The sequence below is a fragment of the Astyanax mexicanus genome, chromosome 1, assembly GCF_023375975.1.
Source record: "Astyanax mexicanus isolate ESR-SI-001 chromosome 1, AstMex3_surface, whole genome shotgun sequence".
In the NCBI taxonomy this organism is placed as follows: Eukaryota; Metazoa; Chordata; class Actinopteri; order Characiformes; family Acestrorhamphidae; genus Astyanax; species Astyanax mexicanus.
Genome location: NC_064408.1, coordinates 124,339,813 through 124,359,564, shown reverse-complemented (window position 1 = coordinate 124,359,564; position 19,752 = coordinate 124,339,813). Strand labels below are relative to the sequence as shown.

Here is a 19,752-nt window from a genome sequence, read left to right as displayed (position 1 = left end):
GGGGGGTGCGCGCAGGAGAGAGGGCGGGGCTAAGGTCAGAGAAAATCGATTTTCAGAAAAACACATCGTCCTTAACTGTAAATTCGAATTAATCGATAAAATCGATTAATCGCTCAGCTCTAACTGTTGCCCTTCTAACTATTCCTCTTACAGCTTATCCAGCAGATATAAACCCTATCATCTCCTTTCTCTTTCTCTCTCCATGTCCTGAGCTGCTGCCTCCAAGTGCCCGTCCCACTCCAGCAGAGTTTTAGAAAACCATTCTAACCCCTTTTTTCTTTCCTCTCTGTTCCCTCTCTCTCTCTATCTCTCTCACATGTGCTGAGATGGCTGGCCGGCCTGCCTGGATATGTCCATCTTTGGTTCCAGCTTTCTGGAATCAGCCCTGTCCTTCTACTCATCAGGATTATTACACAACCTTTCTAACTGCTGCTTTTTTTTTCTTCCTTTCCTTTCTGTTTTCTCCATCTATCTCTTTTACATGTATGGAGATGCCCCCTGTGTTGTACTCCGGCTCTGCAATCCTGCAGTGATTAATGTTAACACACTCAGAATCTGCTTCTATATTAGCCATAGTTCCATAGTTTGTGCTCATCACATTTTAATATTCATAAATTAGTACTTGTTACATTAGCTATAGCTGACATTTATTATATGTACTGTTGTTTTGTTCTGTTATTTGTTTGTTGTTTGTTTGTACTGTGTGGGTCAACCTGAGTAGGATGGGTTTCTCTGACTGAGTCTTGGTTCCTTGCAAGGTTTCTTCCTCTTAAAGGGAGTTTTTCCTTGCCACCGTGTCACCAAAAAAATTGGCATCTCTGTGGTGCTGCTCATAAGAGGCATGGACCTGTTTTTCTCTGTAAAGCTGCTTTGTGACAACCTTTATTGTAAAAATCGCTATTAAATAAAATTTTATTTAACTGAATTAAATAAGTTCACTGCTTTCACAAACCCCCACAGGCCTCTTTGAATTCAATAGATTACTGCAGGCCTTGAGAGCTTCATGTGCCTCAAGATGGGTGTGTTTGGCCGTCAAAATTTCCACATTTTACTCACGCCCAACTAAGGTTAAGCCCTAAACAGATTTAAGCTGGTCTTTAATGGTTTAAGCTCTCATGGCCTAAAATTAGCAGCTGCAAGGGAGTGTGAAGTTCCTGGGGCATATTATTGAAGAGAACGGGATAGCAACTCATCCTAATAAGGTTACAGCAAGTACCGCAATGACGGAAGCTGATCTTATGATGTAGGATGGTGTCACTCCATCACAGAGAAAAATCTAAGCATTCCATGGCATTGTACAGTATTATCAGCGATTTATACAAAATTGCGCTAGTATAGCTAAGCCCCTTTTAGCATGATTGCTACACCAAAAGGGAGGAAAGTTAATGGATGCAGACAATCTGCATTCAGAAAACTAAGCCCTAGTGATTGGAAAGAAGAGCATATTGGCAATGATCATTTGTCAGGAAAGAAACACCATCAGTATGTTGTTCCAGCTTCACTGCTAGACCTAATATTGCAGGGTGTCCATGATGATGCTGGTCACCAATTGCAGAGCAAAACACTCTACTTGACAAGGCAGCGATTCTTTTGGGTTGACATGGAACAAGACATACAGAAATATGTCAAGCACTGTAAGGGCTGTGTAGTGAGTAAGACCCCCGAGCCCGAAGGCCAAGCTCAACTCAAGAGTGTGAGAACTTCACGACCAATAGAATTGGTCTGTATAGACCTTTGGAGTGCAGAAGGCTCTCTTGGTAAGAGTGTGGACGTCTTGGTGGTTACAGACCATTTTACTTAAATGTCTCATCCTTTTTTCTGCAATGACCGGTCAGCCAGACAAGTAGCTTGCCAACTATGGCACAGATTCTTCTGTGTGTATGGATTCCCAGAGCACATTTACTCAGAATAAGGTTCAAATTTCATGAGCCACCTGACTCTGAGTTACTGAGTTTGCTGCTTGCTAACTTAAATTAAACTTTTTTTTATTTTAAACAGGTTGTGCACAACCAGACCAACAACATATAATTCTTCACTTTTACCAACACACACATCAGAACAGTTGTTCATACCTGACTGTGAAGCCTGGATCTTCTGCTCTAGCAGAGGACAACTGTTGTCCTGATTCTCCTGGATGGTTAAAGGTCAGGTCCAGTTCCTTCAGGTGGGAGGGATGTGAACTCAGAGCTGCAGCCAAAGAAGAACAGCCTTTCTCTGAGACCATACAACCTGATAGTCTGAAATAGGGAAATCAGAGAGGCAAGTTGAGAGAAAGGAAAATTATATTACATTGCATTCAGAATTTAGATAGCAGAAAGCCAGTTTAAATAACTATATACTTTGGTTTATGTTTATTAGTTTATTTCTAATTGCAATGATTAGTCCATATAATCGACAATGTCGATTATTTAAATTTGTCAACTATAAATTTCATTGTCGACTAATCGTTAAATTTTAACTGTACTGCATTACACAAAGTGACAGGGACAGAAGCATAATGGGAGATGAGTAAATGGTTCCCTCACACAGTTTACACTCAACTTGGTCTGTGTCTCAAAAAGTGCTTTAACACAACAGATTACATATTAACTAGGGGTGGGCGATATGGGCAAAAAAAAATATCTCGATATTTTTTTGGATTTTTGCGATAACGATATTTTGACGATATTTTCCAAAAAATACAAAACTATTCTAAAAAAAGTATTCAATTGAACATGTAAGGTTCAAAATATGGTAAAAAACAGGAAATTTTTAGGCGCTTTTCAGAATTTCTATTTCTATTTTTTATTTTTAGATCCATAAAATGATATATTTATGTGGATGAAGTGTTTTAGTAGCTCTATATTCTGCTATTAGAAGTTTTAAAATCACCATGTAAAATTATAAACTGCTCCCTAGATATGATAGAGATGTGAACCTGGGATGGTCCTTTCTTTCTGAAAAGGACTGGAAACTTTAGAAGAATAAAAACTATTAATTTTATAACTTATTTCGCAATAAAGAAGGTCTCTCAGCCTGTTCTCTCCCTATAGAATAGACCCGCTGGAGCAGATTTTCCAGAGGGAGGGGGGAGCGCTCTCAGAGTGTCCGGTTTCAGAGCGGGCTTCACCTCTGTCCCACATAACTCGCCACCTGATTGGCTGACAGAATGTAGGGGGGCAGAGGGGGGCTCTCAGTCTGCCCAACTACCATGGTAACACGCATGCGCAGTTTGATCGCTCCAGAACAAAGGGAAAGTCTCAGAACACAGCGCTGGAGTTTCCAATAGTTTTAATCTGCGTCGGATTTATAAGAGCGCTTCTCAGACATAAATGGGGATTATTGGGGACTGGATTGATGGATTTTCTGATGGTTGGGTGGATTCTGAAGCCAGTGCTCTCAGGTAGGTGCTGATTCGCTCTGTTTGGGTGTGGGGGGTGTTCTGCAGGTACCCCGGGCGGATCAAAGAGCGTGTTTTTATCACAAACCGGACCGTCTAGCGCACGCTTTCAGCTCTAAAACAAAATACAGCTAAATGTGACTGAAAAGTAGAGATTCTTAGCTTTAAAATGGCACATTGGGTGTCTATATTGAGCCTATACTTACTCAAACACAGCCAGATATGAATTATGATAATTTTCTGGTCCGCCGGCGGGACAGGGCGTGTTAATACTAGAGACCTGCGCGGGACAGCATTTCCAGTCCTGCTCCCGCAAAAAAATATGATTTTCAGTCCCACTCCTGCCCGCAATTCCCGCATGATTCCGACGTTCGCGTTACTGCTCAAGGCAGTTCTTGTCATTGGCTTGAGGAATTAAAAGTGATGTACTTAGCTGAACACATCACTAAGCTAGCTGCAATGACAAAATATTCAAATAAACAGAAATATTTAACCAAAATAACAAATAAATTCTTACACAAAACAAACTAAAAAGTAAACAATTAGAACTAAAAAAAGAAGTAACTAAACAAAACCCACCTACAGACCCAAACAAATAAACGCCACAATAAACACACAACACAACTGAAAGCAAACACAACTGAAAGCAAACAGGGCCTGCAGGCCAAGACACAAGACACAGGCCAAGGCCCTCTCTTTAAGGAAAATAAATGAATAATAAATCGCAAAAACAAATAAAATTAGAAAACAAACAAACTAAACTAAACCCAAAATACTAACGAAACTATAATCTACCGAATTGCAAAAGATGAAAAATAAAAACGTCACACAAAAGTAGGAAAACAATAAATAAGTAAATAATAAAGTAAATAAACTGCGTCTGGACGACGACACCAAATACAATAAATCACCCAGAAACAAAGAAATAAACAAACAACAATGTAACGACTGGCAAAGCACCAGCTTAACCAGAACCAGCACAACGAAAGGAAGAGCAGCTAAGGTTAGCTTTCTGAGACTTTCCGTCTGCCTCACCCGCCCGCAATGAGCTTTCAAAATTTGCCCTGCGCTGCACTACTATGCATTGGGTCCAGCGGGTGCAGGTCTCTACTTTATACACAACGCACTCTGAGTTTAGTTAATCAGTTGTTTTTACTTACATTATGTATATGTATAAATATATAAATAACAGCCTTAAAATACGATGCAGTTTAATAATTTTTGGCGATTTAAAAAAAAAACAAAAAAAACCTCGATATTACAAAATTACACATCGTCAAATCAACATTCACGATAATTTCGCAAACGATACATATCGCCCACGACTAATATTAACTCACCAAATATCAGAACTTACCATGTTTACACATCATCTAGACATTTAAACGCCTTTTAATCTCAATCGACTAGGGTTAGGCGATGTCACCTTAATTGGCAGATGAAGATATTTACAGTGAAACACTGTGATGGACGATGATATCGAATGGGGTGGGGGGGGGGGTTGGTTTGTGGCATAATTCCCTTAATTATTCATGGGTGTGTTTTGGGCGTAACGTGAAATAAACCAATTAGTGTGTCAGTATCCATCCCCTTCAAGAGGCAGGTGCGCGCGGACTTCTGTTCATTCCTATTATAAGGGCCCTATTTTAACGATCTATAGCACACTAGGTAAAAGGCGTGCTTTAATTCTCTTAATTATTCATGGGTGTGTTTTGGGCATAACCTGAAATAAACCAATCAGTGTGTCTGTAGTCATTACCTTTAAGACACAGGAGCGCACTGACTTCTGTTCATTCCTATTTTAAGAGCGCATAGGAAACTTACTGTGAAGATAAACCAGCAGCTTAGGGAAGAGTAAAGTTATTCTTTATTTGTTCATTGTTTATGTAAAAACTGGGTTTGCAACATAGAATATTAATCAAGCAATCAATTATTTACACTGGATAGGGACCCTTATTTACAATGCCGCTGAGCATTTACAGTTTAAAAGGGATACAAAAATAAAATAAAAAGAAATACAAATAATTACATTTACTATAGACAAATAAAATATATTTAAAAAAGGAAAAATAGGACATTTTAAAAAGATCATAAAAATTTACATTAAAAGTAAAGAATTTATATGTTATGAAGAAAATAATAATATCAGTGATAGTAAAGTAAAATGATAAGAATGATAAAGAGATCATCAAATTTATATCAACAATCTAAGGACATGAGAATAATGGGAAAAATAATATATTTGATTAGTAAAAGAATAAAAATAATTAAAATGAATAAAAAAATAATATAAACTCATTAAAAACACATTTAAAACAATCACAGGCTTTCTGATTGTGTGCAGAATAATAAAAGTTTCAGCTAGTTTCAGTTTAAAATCATGAAAACAGCTCACCAAAACCTCAACCGCTCCATTAGATTTGATTAACTTACAGGTCCTTACTTATTTTTATTTAACTGAACTGAGTTTTATATTGTTTGTAGCCTCGCGCTGAATTCAGCTCCACGCTGCGAGAGAGAGAGAGGTAGAGAGAGAGTCGTGGCGCATTTTGCCTGATTTCTCTTAATTAATTATCAGTAAATATGTGGCAATGTTTAATAACATTGATGTTACTACACTTGTCCGACCTTATTTATTAAAATGTTTTTTTTTAGAAGACAGGTTATTCTGTGCGCAATGCCTGCACGCTGCGCCAAGCTCGCTTTGCCTGCCAGCAACATTTTAGAGTCCTGGACAAGATTTTAATTAATAAATAAATATATTTAATATTTTAATAAATTTGCCCTGGTGATAAGAAACGAATGGTAACATATATCTTTATATTTCTGTGTATTTCATATGTTGTTAAGTTTTATATAATTGACGGGCAGCACCACACGCCAGGGTGACAATGTGCTTTCTTTTTCAGATATAAAAGTGAATTTCAGTTAAATAATAGCAAAGTTAAATAAAATACTTTATGTTCAGTCAAAGTTATTTTCTCTTTTTATTTTCCATTTCAAAAATCCAGAATTTGAGTGAGAATAAGCATCTGTTGAAATTCTTAAACAGCAGAATGACTGTGTCGGCTATATTAAATTACAGTTATTAAGTCTGTGTACTAAACCTAAATATAAATCCTTTTAACTGACAGAAATAAATATAACAAATAATAATTTATACTTACTGTGCAGATTTTTAAGTATATTTTAATTTTAGAGTTAATTGCTGAAGGCTCTGGGTAAGGTCACGCAATCACGCAATCCATTTTTCCGCAGCCAAGATGGAAACACGACAGAAATTTTCCTGAACACACATCATTTTAAGAGCACCACGCCCATTGGTGTTAATATATTCAAAAAGTCAATTGCTATTTCAAGGACCCGTGCGCAAGGCGTAAAAATAGACTGTTGACGGGGTGTACAGCGGCAACGCTACACGCCTTGCGCGGGGTGTACGATAGGGCCCTAAAACCTCAACTTATCCTTTATATTTGACAATATTTGATTAATTTTACAGGTCCCATTAAATCGTCCATCGGCACAACCCTACAATCGACTATTCAAAAAAAAAAAAAAACTCCTGATTAATCGACTACCAAAATAATCATTAGTTGCAGCCCTAATATTTATCATTTGATACTACAGCAAACTGTAAATTCTATAAGCACATAAAATCTTTAGGTCTTTAAGCTCTGTAAGATCTTTAAGTTCTTTAGGTTACACATTCAGAGTATAATGTATTAAAAACCATTGAGGAACAGGGTGAAAGAAGAATCATAAAGTATAGAGAGAAAAAAAACAGATGCTAAATTCTGTTATTATAGACCTATGAAATGCTGCAATCTGCTTAGTAGAGATTTAAAAAGATCAAAATGCATCTAGAAAGGAGCTGGTCAAGCTGTTGTTCTTGTGTGGTGTATACAGTTTAAGAGTTTGTACAGGGTGGGATACTTAAATGAAAATAATTAAAGAATCCAACAAAGTCCAACAACATCAGTAGTACTGCTTTATAAAAGTGTGGAATTAAACTGTTTCAATCAAATTTATCATTTAGTAATGAATTGAGAGAGGTACTAACCTGAGAATCTGCAATTTACAGTGTGAACTCTTCAGTCCAGCAGAGAGCAGCTCCACTCCTGAATCCTGCAGGTCGTTGTTACTGAGGTCCAGCTCTTTCAGGCAAGAACTTTCCAGATTTACAACTGCTGCCAGATTTCCACATGCCTTTACCCCAAGATTACACATAGCTAGCCTGCAGAGTGAGAGTAAACGAAGTGATTACAGTAAAGTCAAAGTGGGCTTTTAGTGGAGTATATGTTTCAGAGCATAAAGGGTCCTGGTAAGATCATGGTCAGCTAGTATGCAAGCGTAGTCAGTAGCCATTTAAAACACTTCCTCTTATTTAGTACTTTTTGTTACTTCATTGTCATGAGGAAGAATCAGGGTAATTAAAAAAAACATACCTTATAGGAATAATTTGAACCAGTACACTCACTATTAGTTTAATGTTTACCATTCAGTAATGAATTACAGTTGGTACTGACCTAAGTGTACCCAGTATACAGTGGGAACTCTGTAGTCCTTCAAAGAGCAACTCCACTCCTGAATCCTGCAGGTCATTGTTACTGAGGTCCAGCACTTTCAGGGTGGAGCTTTCTGACTTCAGAATACAGCAGATAGTTTCACACTGTTTCATGGTGAGATCACAGCCAGCTAGTCTGCACAAGAAGAGTAAACAGAGTACATAGTTCAGGTAAAACAATGAATGAACAAATGCAAGTTAGGGGAGAAAATAAATTACAAATAATTTATTTACTTATTATTATAAGTAAAGTATTTATTATAAGTATTTACTTATTATTATTTTTTTCATGCGTTCTGCAACAGATCATGAGATAAATGGATCTAAAATCAATTTCTCATGCCAGTGATGGGAGTTCACTGTTCAAGTGACTAACTTACAGTGGCTTGCAAACGTATTCATACCCCTAGAACCTTTTCACATTCTGTTACCTTACAACAAACTTTTTCATTAAGATTTTAAGTGATAGACCAACACAATGTAGCACATATTTGTAAAAAGCAACAAACACTATATATGTTTTTTTTTATAATCAAATAAAAATATCACAGTAAACCCTGCTTGGCCATCCACAGTCTCCAAAGGTTGGTTTTCTTTCTTTTAATACAAGTGTTTTTTTCCTTGCCACTGTTGACACCACCATGCTGCCCTTTTCCATAGTGTGAACTGTGTGTGGTACTCATTAACCAAATTCAAATTATATTTATCATAGAAATTACAGTGCTGACCATTAAGTAATGAATTGAGAAGGTACTAACCTGAGAATCTGCAGTTTACAATGAGAACTCTTCAGTCCAGCAGAGAGCAGCTCAAATCCTGAATCCTGCAGGCCATTGTAACTGAGGTCCATCTGTTTTAGGGTGGAGCTTCCAAGGTTTAAAACTGATCCCAGATTTTTAAGATTACATCTAGCTAGTCTGCAGAGTGGCAACAAAATTAAAAAAAAGAATTTCAGGTATATTTAAGTTTAAAATGCATAGCAGTATTAGGGTAAAAATGAATGTAATGCCTTATAAAATTATATTGAACAAGTAAACAGTGTATTACTAATTATATATTACTAGTATTATTTTTGTAACAATTTAACAGTAATACTAACCTGAGTGTCTCCAGATGACAGTGTGAACTCTGTAATCCAGCACAGAGCAAATCAACTCCTGAATCCTGCAGGTCATTATAACTGAGGTCCAGATTTTTCAGGCAGGAGCTTTCCAGGTTTAAAACTGATGCTAGATTTGCACACGTCTTTTGACCAAGATTACAGCTAACTAGTCTGCAGAGTAAGAACAGAAGTCAAAAATGTAAAAGAAAAACTTTTTTATTGAAGAGAATTTATACAACCGCAGTTCCAATGAAATTGAAATGTTGTGTAAAACATAAACAAATACACTACAAAGACAAGATGTTTAATCTTCAACCTAATACATTTTATTGTTTTTTTTTCTCTAATATTCACACATTTTAAATTGGATGGAACATGTTCCAAAGAAGTTGAGACTGAGGCATGTTTATTACTGTGTTACATTATCTTTCCTATTAGAAACACTCAATTACCAATTGGGATGGAATTATTTTCAAAGGGAGGCATCGGCTCGGCATCGTCTTGCTGAAATAAGCAGGACAGTCCTGAAAAAGATGTCCCTTGGATGGGAGCATATGTTGCTCCAAAACATGTATGTAGCTTTCAGAGTCAATGATGCCTTCACAGATGTGCAGGTTCCCCATGCCATGGGCAGTAACACACCTCCATACCATTAGAAATGCTGACTTTTGAACTTTGGACTGAGAACATTATGGGTTTTGATATAGGTGCTGTTTATACTGGTGTTTTCATTCCCTCTTTAATCCCCCTCATCATATCTAACTGGTACACACTCACTCTAATATCTGCACAATTTCTCTCATGTATGTCTATATCTGTGACCTTGTTGTACTGTACATTAGAGCCCATACATTGTACATTTAATGTCTCTCTTTCTTGTATTATTTATAATTTTATTTAATTGTACTTAGTCATACATAGTCAACATATGTAAATAGTAAACTATTAGTTGTTTTGTTTGCCGTAACTTTGGGTAGGAGGGTAAAGCAATTCCAATTCTCTGTGTGTCCTGCACAACTGCAGTATTAACAATAAGAGTACCTGAACTTAAACAATCCTGACAGATTTTTTGCTCTTTGGCTCGGATGACACAACATTCTAGATTTCCAAAAATAATTAGAAATTTGGACTCATCAGACCACAGTTGTTGAGCATTACTCATTTTTCTCAGTCTTTTGTTTCACCTGTCCTAACTTCTTTTGAATGTGTTGCGGCATCAAATTCAAAATAATTAAATATTTGCAAAAATTATAAAGTTAGTAATTGTGAATGGAGGTATTTTTGAGTGCACGATTTAAATAATTACAAGTCATACTTTCGTATTAAACTGTTTTTGAACTGGTAGACCATTTACTACTAGTTTTATCATTCCATTATAAATAATGGGAGGTACTGACCTGAGTGTCTCCAGTTTACAGTGTGAGCTTCTCAGTCCAGCAGAGAGCAGCTCTACTCCTGAATCCTGCAGGTCATTGTTACTGAGGTCCAGCTCTTTCAGGGTGGAGCTTTCTGATTTCAGGGCACAGCAGATAGTTTCACAGTGTTTCATGGTGAGATCACAGCCAGCAAGTCTGCACAAAGAAGAGTAAACAGTATACAGAGTTTAGTTAAAACAATGGAGTCCAGGTGCTGGAAATGGCCTATTGGTCTAATGGTCTAAGATTTATTGAAAAAATGATCTAAGAGTCATTTTTTTACTATTGTTTGTGTGCTTTAGTTGATCATAAGAAACTTTAAATTTTGTTGCACAACCTATTGGGACAAGCAAGTGATTTCTGTATCTCCCAGTAAGGTTTCTGAAATGGAACACATATACTGGAGGTCTCCCCAACAGTTACAACTGTCTCTGGTTTGAAGGGAGCCATCTCCAGACTACATATTTGTTCTGAAAATGTTCAGTAGGATTCAGATCAGGGCTCAAAGTAGGCTCATGAATTTGGAACAGTCCAGTGCCTTGTTCTCAGCAAGATGATTGTTGTATTTTTTTTTTAATCAGCATTGGCTGATATCTGCATGCACAAATCTGATATTTAATTAATTCACAATACTAACATTTTTCATAATTTGGAAAAAAATCTGCCAGTAAAGTGGAAAATGTTAATTTATTGGTTGTAACCATTGCATGTCACAGTTCATTTGCATAAGGTTGAACATAGTTTACCTTGTTTGCTTCACTGAATTGCCCACTTTGCACCACTCATGGTCACAACAGTGTCGATACCACTTGTGGAAAATTAACGATTCTGGTCACTGTCACTTCGATAACTGCAAGCTTAGTTACCTTTTTATGGTAATTTTGTTGCTGCCTACATGATATTGCCAAACATGTCTGCTCGCCTGCCCTGTGAGTGATGATGTAAGGCTTGGATGGACCTGTTTAGCCATGGAAACCCATTTCAGGGTTCATACACCTTTTACACTGCAAAAAGAACGAACCGATCTCCATTGCTGTTGGTTCCTCTCTGCACTATGCGTCGAGCATCCGCTGACCCCACTCTGTTATTTTACACTGACAGAGCACAGAGTCACTGTCGTTTCCGGTCTTTTCCACAGTGTTATAATATCACTGACAGTTGATTCTGGAATATTTAGTAGTGAGGAAATTTTAAGACTGGACTTGTTGTACAGGTGATGCATCCTATTACAGTCACACTGGAGTTCACTGAGCTCCTGAGAGCGACCCATTCTTTCACTAATGTTTGTAGAAGCAGTCTGCATGCCTTTTATAAAAATGCCATGTTATCGATTCCACAACTAACTACTATACTAATCCCGTATTTTTGTTACCACTGACCTTTATGAAGCCCACAGCCTCTATCATTACCTCTGCAGTATGAACTACCAAGGTGTTAAAACATTTACAGCTATTATATACATTTAAATACTCACAGAGCCTTTCTGCAGTTGTTCACAGCTGGAAACAGTTTCATATAAGCAATTCTTGATGTGCTGTATTTCCTCAGATCCAGCTCTTCCAGCACCTCCTCTGAGGTCTGCAGCATGTAGGACAGAGCTAAACACTCTAGAGCAGACAGATCCTTTTTTGAAGTTTTATCTGAATTTATGTATTTCTGAATCTCTCTGGGTAAATCCTGGTCATTCATTTCAGTCAGACAGAGGAACAGGTTTACAGATCTGTCAGTATTAAGATCTTCTGTTGAGATTAGGTCTTTGATGTATGTCACTGTTTTGTTGATGCTCTGTGAGGTGCTCTCTGTGTGGATCAGGAGGCCCTGTAGGATCTTCTGACTGGAATCCAGAGAGATGCCCAGCAGAAAACGGAGGAAAAGATCCAGATGTCCATTTGGACTTTCTGAGGCTTCGCTCACTGCTCCTATCAGGAGCTCATCCAGTGGGACATTTAGCAAAACACTCACTGTTTTCATGTTCTTGCTCAGGTAGCAGTGAAACACATAGAAAGCAGCCAGGAACTCCTGAAAGCTCAGATGTACAAAGCTGTAGACCTTCCTTTGATTAATCACACAATCCTCCCTAAAGATCTCAGAGCAGATCCCAGAATACACTGAGGCCTCAGTGAGATCAATACCGCACTCTCTCAGGTCCTCTTCATAGAACATCACGTTCCCCTTCATCAGCTGATTGAAAGCCAGTTCTGCCAGTTTCAGAAGCATGGCTCTGTTAGATTTCAGCAATTCCACTGGATCCCAGTTTAGATTCTCTTCATACTTCTCATTCTTCATGTAGATCTGAGTGATCAGAAAGTGGGAGTACATCTCAGTCAGAGTTTTAGGGATTTCTGTATTACTCTGTTTCATGATTCTCTGAAGCACAGTGGCTGAGATCCAGCAGAAGACGGGAATGTGGCACATGATGTGGAGACTCCTCGCTGTCTTAATGTGGGAGATGATTTTCTGGGCTTGGTCTTGGTCACTGATTCTCTTCCTGAAGTACTCCTCCTTCTGTGGGTCATTAAACCCCTGAATTTCTGTCACACGGTTGATATAATGAGGAGGAATCTGATTGGCTGCTGCTGGTCGGGAGGTAATCCAGATGTGAGCAGAGGGCAACAACTCTCCTTTAAGAAGGTTTGTCATTAACACACCCACTGATGATGTCACAGTGATGTCAGACACTTTCTCACACTGTGAAAAATTCAGTGGAATTCTGCTTTCATCCAGACCATCAAAGATGAACACAACTTTGCGTCCATCACAAATCCTAGAGTCCAGGTCTTTGAGCTCAGGATGAAAAGTGCAGAGAAGTGTGTAAAGACTGTACTGCTCATCTTTAATCAGGTTCAGCTCTCGGAATGGAAGCACAAACATGAAATCTACATCCTGATTGGCTGTTCCCTCTGCCCAGTCCAGAATGAACTTCTGGACAGAGACTGTTTTTCCAATTCCAGCGATGCCTTTAGTCAGCACAGTTCTAAGCTCTTTTGGTCCTTTATCTTCTTTCCTTTCATTTTGTCTGATGTCATGGACCATCACAGCTGTACTGTTCACTATTTCCATTTCTTCTTCAGGATCTACTACAGATCTAAAGATGTCTAAGCAGTTGATTGGAGTTTCCTGTAAGTATTTGTTTGAAGTCTTCTCCATCTTTATAACCTCATGTTCTTCATTCACCCCTTCACTCTCTCCCTCTATGATGTAGAGCTGTGTGTAAATCCTGTTCAGGAGGGTTCTGTTCTCTTGTGTTTTGATTCCCTCAAATAAACTCTCGTACCTGTTCTTCATACAGGTTTTGTGTTTCTGTAAAACTCTGTGAAGAACATCATCCTCTAATTTTTGGTGCTTTATAGACTCCTCTGTGTGTGAATGAAGAGCAGGACGTGTTTTAGATCTCTTTCTGCAGGAGGGACAGATGAAATCTCCAGTTTGATCAGTTTCATCCCAGTATCTGTTGATGCACAGTCTGCAGAAACTGTGTCCACAGGTGATCGAGACTGGATCTGTAAGAAGCTGCTCACACAATCCACACCTGGACTGATCCTGCAGTAGATTACTCTTTCCCCTGTGAAGAGAGACAAAATACCGAAGTGTCAGGTCAGTAAATTTGAGGAATAGTGTGATATAACCATATTATTCAGAAGTCATAATTTAGCATGACATAATGATGTGCCCGTAAGAAGAATGTGTCTGCTTTCATTTTCTGATTTTGATAATGCTCCTGCATCAGTCACACATAATAAAATGTCAAACTCATTAAGAATAAATATCTAAAACAGAGAATGATGACTGGAAAGGTCAGCAGAATTCTGATAGATAGATACTTTATTTATCCCGAAGGAACTTTAGGCATCCAGCAGCAACAACACAATACAATAAGAAACAGATTAAAACATAAATTAAAACTATATAAGACAATAAAAAATGTACTATACAAGGTAAAGATCTATCTGTAAACGGAGCAGTGCAGTAGATGTTGCTAATGGTCATTAAATTAAAAATAAAATTAAATAATTAACAGAGCAATGCGCAATGACATTGATTATGAAAGTGGCTGATGTGACAGAGAAATATAATATAAATATGCATCTGTGACAAATATAGTTCTAAAAAGAGAATGTGAAAATGTGAATACTCAATCATGAGTAAAGTGTACTTGAATGTGAGTGAGGTTGGGGAAGTGTTAGTGTAAATAATTAAGTGGTTGAATAATGTCCATGTGGTGTGACATGTGATATAAACCGCATAAACATAACATCAAACACAAGATATTTAATATTATTTTTGGTCAATTTAATTTATAGCTAGTAATAATAATAATGATGGGAAAAAAATATTTGGTATAAAAGCAGTATCAAAGAAAGGTTGATCATTTGTGGAGCAGAGGATGTGTAAAAACAGCTTTCCCCAAATAAATAATTTGAATATCTCTCCCTCTACATCCAAATTGTATTAAACCATTCAAGGAATCAGAAGAAAATCAATGTGTAAATGAGATCTCCAATCATAATCCTGATCTCTAATCCTATTGACATTCAACAACAGTAGCTGATCAGTAGCCACATGAACAAAATATTACTTTAGAAAGTGTTAATTTTGACAACAAATTTTGATTTAGTTTTAGTCATAGTCTTGTGACGAAAATAGCATTTACTTTTAGACATTATTTAGTCATCTGAAATATTTTTAGTTTTAGTCTAGTTTTAGTCGACTAAATATCATAAGAATTTAGTCGACTAAAATTACAGTCAATTTAGTCGACTAAAATATAAAGGGTGTAAATATATATATATATATATATATATATATATATATATATATATATAAATAACTTATAAAAAATGTAACATTTATTAACCACTTGTGTAATATTGTTAATGTTTAAATGTGAAATATATTTATATTTAATGTATGATTTAATGTATATTATTATTGTAGGTATGTGACTATACATATTTTACATTTTACAAAATTTTGTTCTAGAAATCAAGTCATAAAACATCTGAATAGTTAAATTAGAGTTTGAACAGAGCTGTAGACATAAAAACAGCTTTTAAAGGATCTAGTTTTATCTCCAGCACTAAGTTTACCCAGCACACCTACTGGAGCTACAGTCTATAAATGAGATCAAAATCAAACATTCACACACTGTCCTGTAGAGATGCTCTCAGGATGTACTGAGAGACTTCATGAGTTAAAGTGAGAAACTGATGAGAAAGTGCTGTAAGAAACTTTACACAGACTTTTGGGTTCAGGGATTCACTTATTTTATTGTTATATTTTCAATAAACTATTGAGTTCTTTCTGACCTGTTCCTGCTTTAACACTAGCTATATGTTTCTCCACTGTGGGATTAAACAGATGATCTGATCTTAATGAGTGAGTTAATCTGTATCAGTAACATTAACTTTACAGAACATCAGTGGAGTTAAACACTAGGGCTGGACCCGAATATTCGGGTATTCGGATATTCGTTCGTTGAGTCGGTATTCGGTTTTTAATTTTGGTATTCGGATATTCGTTTTTTTTCTCCTTTCCAGAGTTCCACCTCACTCTAACCACTTCTGTTCTCGCGGGTCCCGTCAGAATATCTTGCGCGCAGGACAGAACTGAACTGTTATTGGCTGGAGCGGGAGTTTAATCCAGACGATGCGGGAGCAAATTAATAAATAGTTAAGAAAACTGTAATAATTGTAAAAAAAAAAACCTAAAGAAAACTCTCAACGCGCAGGATGGACCGACACACACACGCACACACCGATGGTGTTTGGACTGGGGTAAGGAACGGGACCGCACTACTCAGCGCTGCTGTTTTAATAAATATATAAGTAAATTTGAAGCATTAAATGTAGTTTATTTAATTTATATTAGGAACGTGGGGCGGGAGCGGCAGAAATGTGTATGTGGCGGGCGGGCGCGGGATTAAAAGAAGCAATTTTTTGCGGCGCGGTAACGAGACAGAAACGCGGGAGCGTGGAAGAGTGGGTTTAAAAATCAGTCTCGCGCAGACCTCTATTATACATGATAAAAAAAAATGCAGGCTCTTAGAAACTGATTTATATAATAAAACGTAAGGGGTAATGTGGCAACAGTAGGGGCTAAATCGGTTACAAAAGCCTGGCCTACAAAAATGATGTCTGAACGAATTTCCTCTTATCTAATATAATTTAAAATGGTTTAAAAATATAAAATAATTTCTAAGCAAACAAAATATTTAATATTGAGCTTATAGCCCAAGTGCAAAAATACAAAATCAGTAATACGGCTATGCCCTGCACAATCCTTAAACCGAAATAGACCAAGTACAATAACGTCATTAACAATGACTTTCCTCTACTCTAATATAATTTAACATGGTTTAAAAATATAAAATAATTTCTAAACAAACGAAATATTTAATATTGAGCTTATAGCCCAAGTGCAAAAATACAAAATCAGTAATATGCCCTGCACAATCCTTTAACCGAAATAGACCAAGTACAGTTTACAATGACTGTCCTCTAATATAATCAACAATGTTTAAGAATATAAAATACTTCCTGAACAAACTTTTTTTTGTTTGTTTTTTTTAAGCAAATAGCCTAAGTGTGAAAACACAAACAGCAATTTACTGGGCTGGCTTGCGCAGCGGAGAAACCGTGCAGCAGCAGCCTCGATGTGGGGCAGCAGAAATTCCGGGATGAAAACACAAAGAAATCTGGGCTAAAAACACAGAAAAAATATGGGGTGAAAACACAAAAATCCGGGATAAAAACACCAAAAATCCGGGGTGAATATGTCTCGTTGGTCAGAGCAAATTGAATATTTTTCAGTGGATTAAAGGGGCCGTGATTTGCTTTTTTTTTCTTTTTTTTTTTACCTCTTTTTTTAAAAACGAATATTCGAATATTCGCTTCGAATCAGTGCCGAATATCCGGAGCTCAAAAAACGCTATTCGGGCCAGCCCTATTAAACACACCATCAGATCATGAAATATCATTAGCATTAAAACGCGGATTTTTGCATGGAGATCTGTGTGACTCTGGTCTGCAAAAGCTGAAAGATTTGAGGTGTTTTTACCATAGATGGAGACGCTCCACACGGTTTTTACACGCTATCTTGTTTTTTGCGACGTTAAAGGAGAAATATATGGTCTCTTCTCTCTCTTCCTGCTGCCGACACTGTCGAATTAACTTCCAGTCGAGCTCCGTAAGTAACGACAGTTAGGCGAGTCTTTCCTCCGGGGTTTTGTATCTGTGCGTGGCTGCAGGAGAGGCGGGTACTGATTGGATGAGTACCTCACTTGTCCCGCCTCTCCACCTCCGCTAAAGTAGCAGTGATTGCATCTCTTCCTAACTGGTCCCTACCTTTCACAGAACGAAATCAACTCTGATTGGATTTCGTCCCTGCCAAACATTTCTGTCTCATTTTTATTTGTTGACGAAAACATCAGTTAATTTTGTTTCGTTTTTATTTTTTAATGCTGTTTTTAATTAGTTATCATCTCATTTTCGTCTTGAAAAAAAGCTTTGTTAACGAAAACTATGACGAAAATTATTTGTGAATGAAATTAACACTCTTTAGAAAGTTACAATCACAAATACCACTTAAATCTTCTGTTTTGCATAGTAAACTTTATGTTAACCATATCAAGAAGTGGCGTCGTCTCCTCTGGGCCGGAAAAATCAGGATTCTACACCTTTTTGGAATAAATGGATGCTGTGCTCCAGAACAAAGACGAAAAGGACAAAAAGGACTTTTATCAGTTCCATCGAGAGCTCCTTTGAGCTCTTTCCATTTCCAAATGAAAATACCACACCTGCAATCAACTCCAGACCTTTTACCTGCTTAACAGTTGATGGATTAATGTAGGAACAGCTCATGCACCTTATAAAATACTCTATTTTTTCTTACTTTTTTGGTCCATCACTTCCATTATGGTATTAAACATTGAGGTGGAAAATACTTCTGTTCTGTACAGTGTCTGATGGTGAGGGTGATTTGATCAAATCTTACCTTTTCAATGTTCCAACATCACTGAATTTAGGAGGCATTCTCATAGAGTCATCACTCTTCCAAGACACACAGCTGGGTTCTGGAGGTTCTGCTCCATCACTGAACTTAGGAGGCATTCTCATAGAGTCATCACTCTTCATAGACGCACAGCTGGGTTCTGGAGGTTCTGCTCCATCACTGAATTTAGGCGGCATTCTCATAGAATCATCACTCTTCACAGACACACAGCTGGGTTCTGCTCCATTACTGAATTTAGGAGGCATTCTCATAGAGTCATCACTCTTCACAGACACATAGCTGGGTTCTGGAGGTTCTGCTCCATTACTGAATTTAGGAGGCATTCTCATAGAGTCATCACTCTTCACAGACACACAGCTGGGTTCTGGAGGTTCTGCTCCATTACTGAATTTAGGAGGCATTCTCATAGAGTCATCACTCTTCACAGACACACAGCTGGGTTCTGGAGGTTCTGCTCCATTACTGAATTTAGGAGGCATTCTCATAGAGTCATCACTCTTCACAGACACACAGCTGGGTTCTGGAGGTTCTGATCCATTACTGAATTTAGGCGGCATTCTCATAGAGTCATCACTCTTCCAAGACACAAAGCTGGGTTCTGGAGGTTCTGATCCATTACTGAATTTAGGAGGCATTCTCATAGAGTCATCACTCTTCCAAAACACAAAGCTGGGTTCTGATCCATTACTGAATTTAGGAGGCATTCTCATAGAGTCATCACTCTTCCAAGACACACAGCTGGGTGCTGGTGGTTCTCCTCTGGATTTCTGCAGTCTAAACAAGGAAATGCGAAAAATAGCAGATACAAACAATATTTTGAATTAAGCACGCTTTTTCTAGATCTTTAAGAGAATTAGTAAACTCTGAGCTGTAATAAAAAGAAAATGTCTTGAAAACAGAAAGGTTTTAAATAAACAACAGATGTGTTGTAACACCCCTTATAAAACAAAAGCATATATCATACAATCTTAGCCAAATATTTTGTCCTCCCTGTAACATCAAAAAAATACATTGCTGCAGCTATAAATGCTGCAGCTATAAAGAATTACTACAAAAAGCAGAAAAAGTATAATTTGCATTTGTTCCACACTTCATAAATTCTACCATTGTAGAATTGTATAGCAATAAAGCAATGGTTCTATCTGTGATGAGTACCATTTTCTGAAAAAAAAAATTAAAAAAAAGAACAGTTAAATGTAAGAACGTTCACTCGGTCCTGTTGTCTGTGTAGTACACTGAGCATTTAGAACAAAAAGAAGAGCAGAGAACAGCCAGAGTATCT

At 37.3% G+C, this 19,752-nt stretch overlaps 1 protein-coding gene and 1 long non-coding RNA gene across 39 annotated transcripts in view; one reads left to right on the top strand and one right to left on the bottom strand.

Annotated features, from left to right (window-relative positions):
* Window positions 1-19,068, bottom strand: part of LOC125780488 (NACHT, LRR and PYD domains-containing protein 12-like) — a 543,312-nt gene extending 524,244 nt beyond the window's left edge. For 15 of the 19 annotated variants that reach the window (XM_049468295.1, XM_049468297.1, XM_049468299.1 and 12 more), the window contains exons 1-3: window positions 18,453-19,068; window positions 11,935-14,022; window positions 10,443-10,616 (exon numbers count right to left, since the gene is read on the bottom strand). In XM_049468295.1, coding sequence (XP_049324252.1) covers window positions 10,443-10,616; window positions 11,935-14,022; window positions 18,453-19,033 — 2,843 coding nt within the window. In that variant the 5' untranslated portion in view covers window positions 19,034-19,068. Of the gene's footprint in view, window positions 1-7,439; window positions 7,614-7,905; window positions 8,080-8,701; window positions 8,861-9,042; window positions 9,217-10,442; window positions 10,617-11,934; window positions 14,023-18,452 lie in introns of all 19 variants that reach the window. The other 4 variants (XM_049468296.1, XM_049468312.1, XM_049468310.1 and 1 more) reach the window with 2 other exon arrangements.
* Window positions 1-19,142, top strand: part of LOC125784790 (uncharacterized) — a 255,427-nt gene extending 236,285 nt beyond the window's left edge. For 2 of the 20 annotated variants that reach the window (XR_007427373.1, XR_007427355.1), the window contains exons 4-6: window positions 18,538-18,615; window positions 18,763-18,840; window positions 19,075-19,135. This is a non-coding gene — a long non-coding RNA (uncharacterized LOC125784790). The other 18 variants (XR_007427354.1, XR_007427365.1, XR_007427362.1 and 15 more) reach the window with 17 other exon arrangements.
* Window positions 19,143-19,752: the final 610 nt, after the last annotated feature.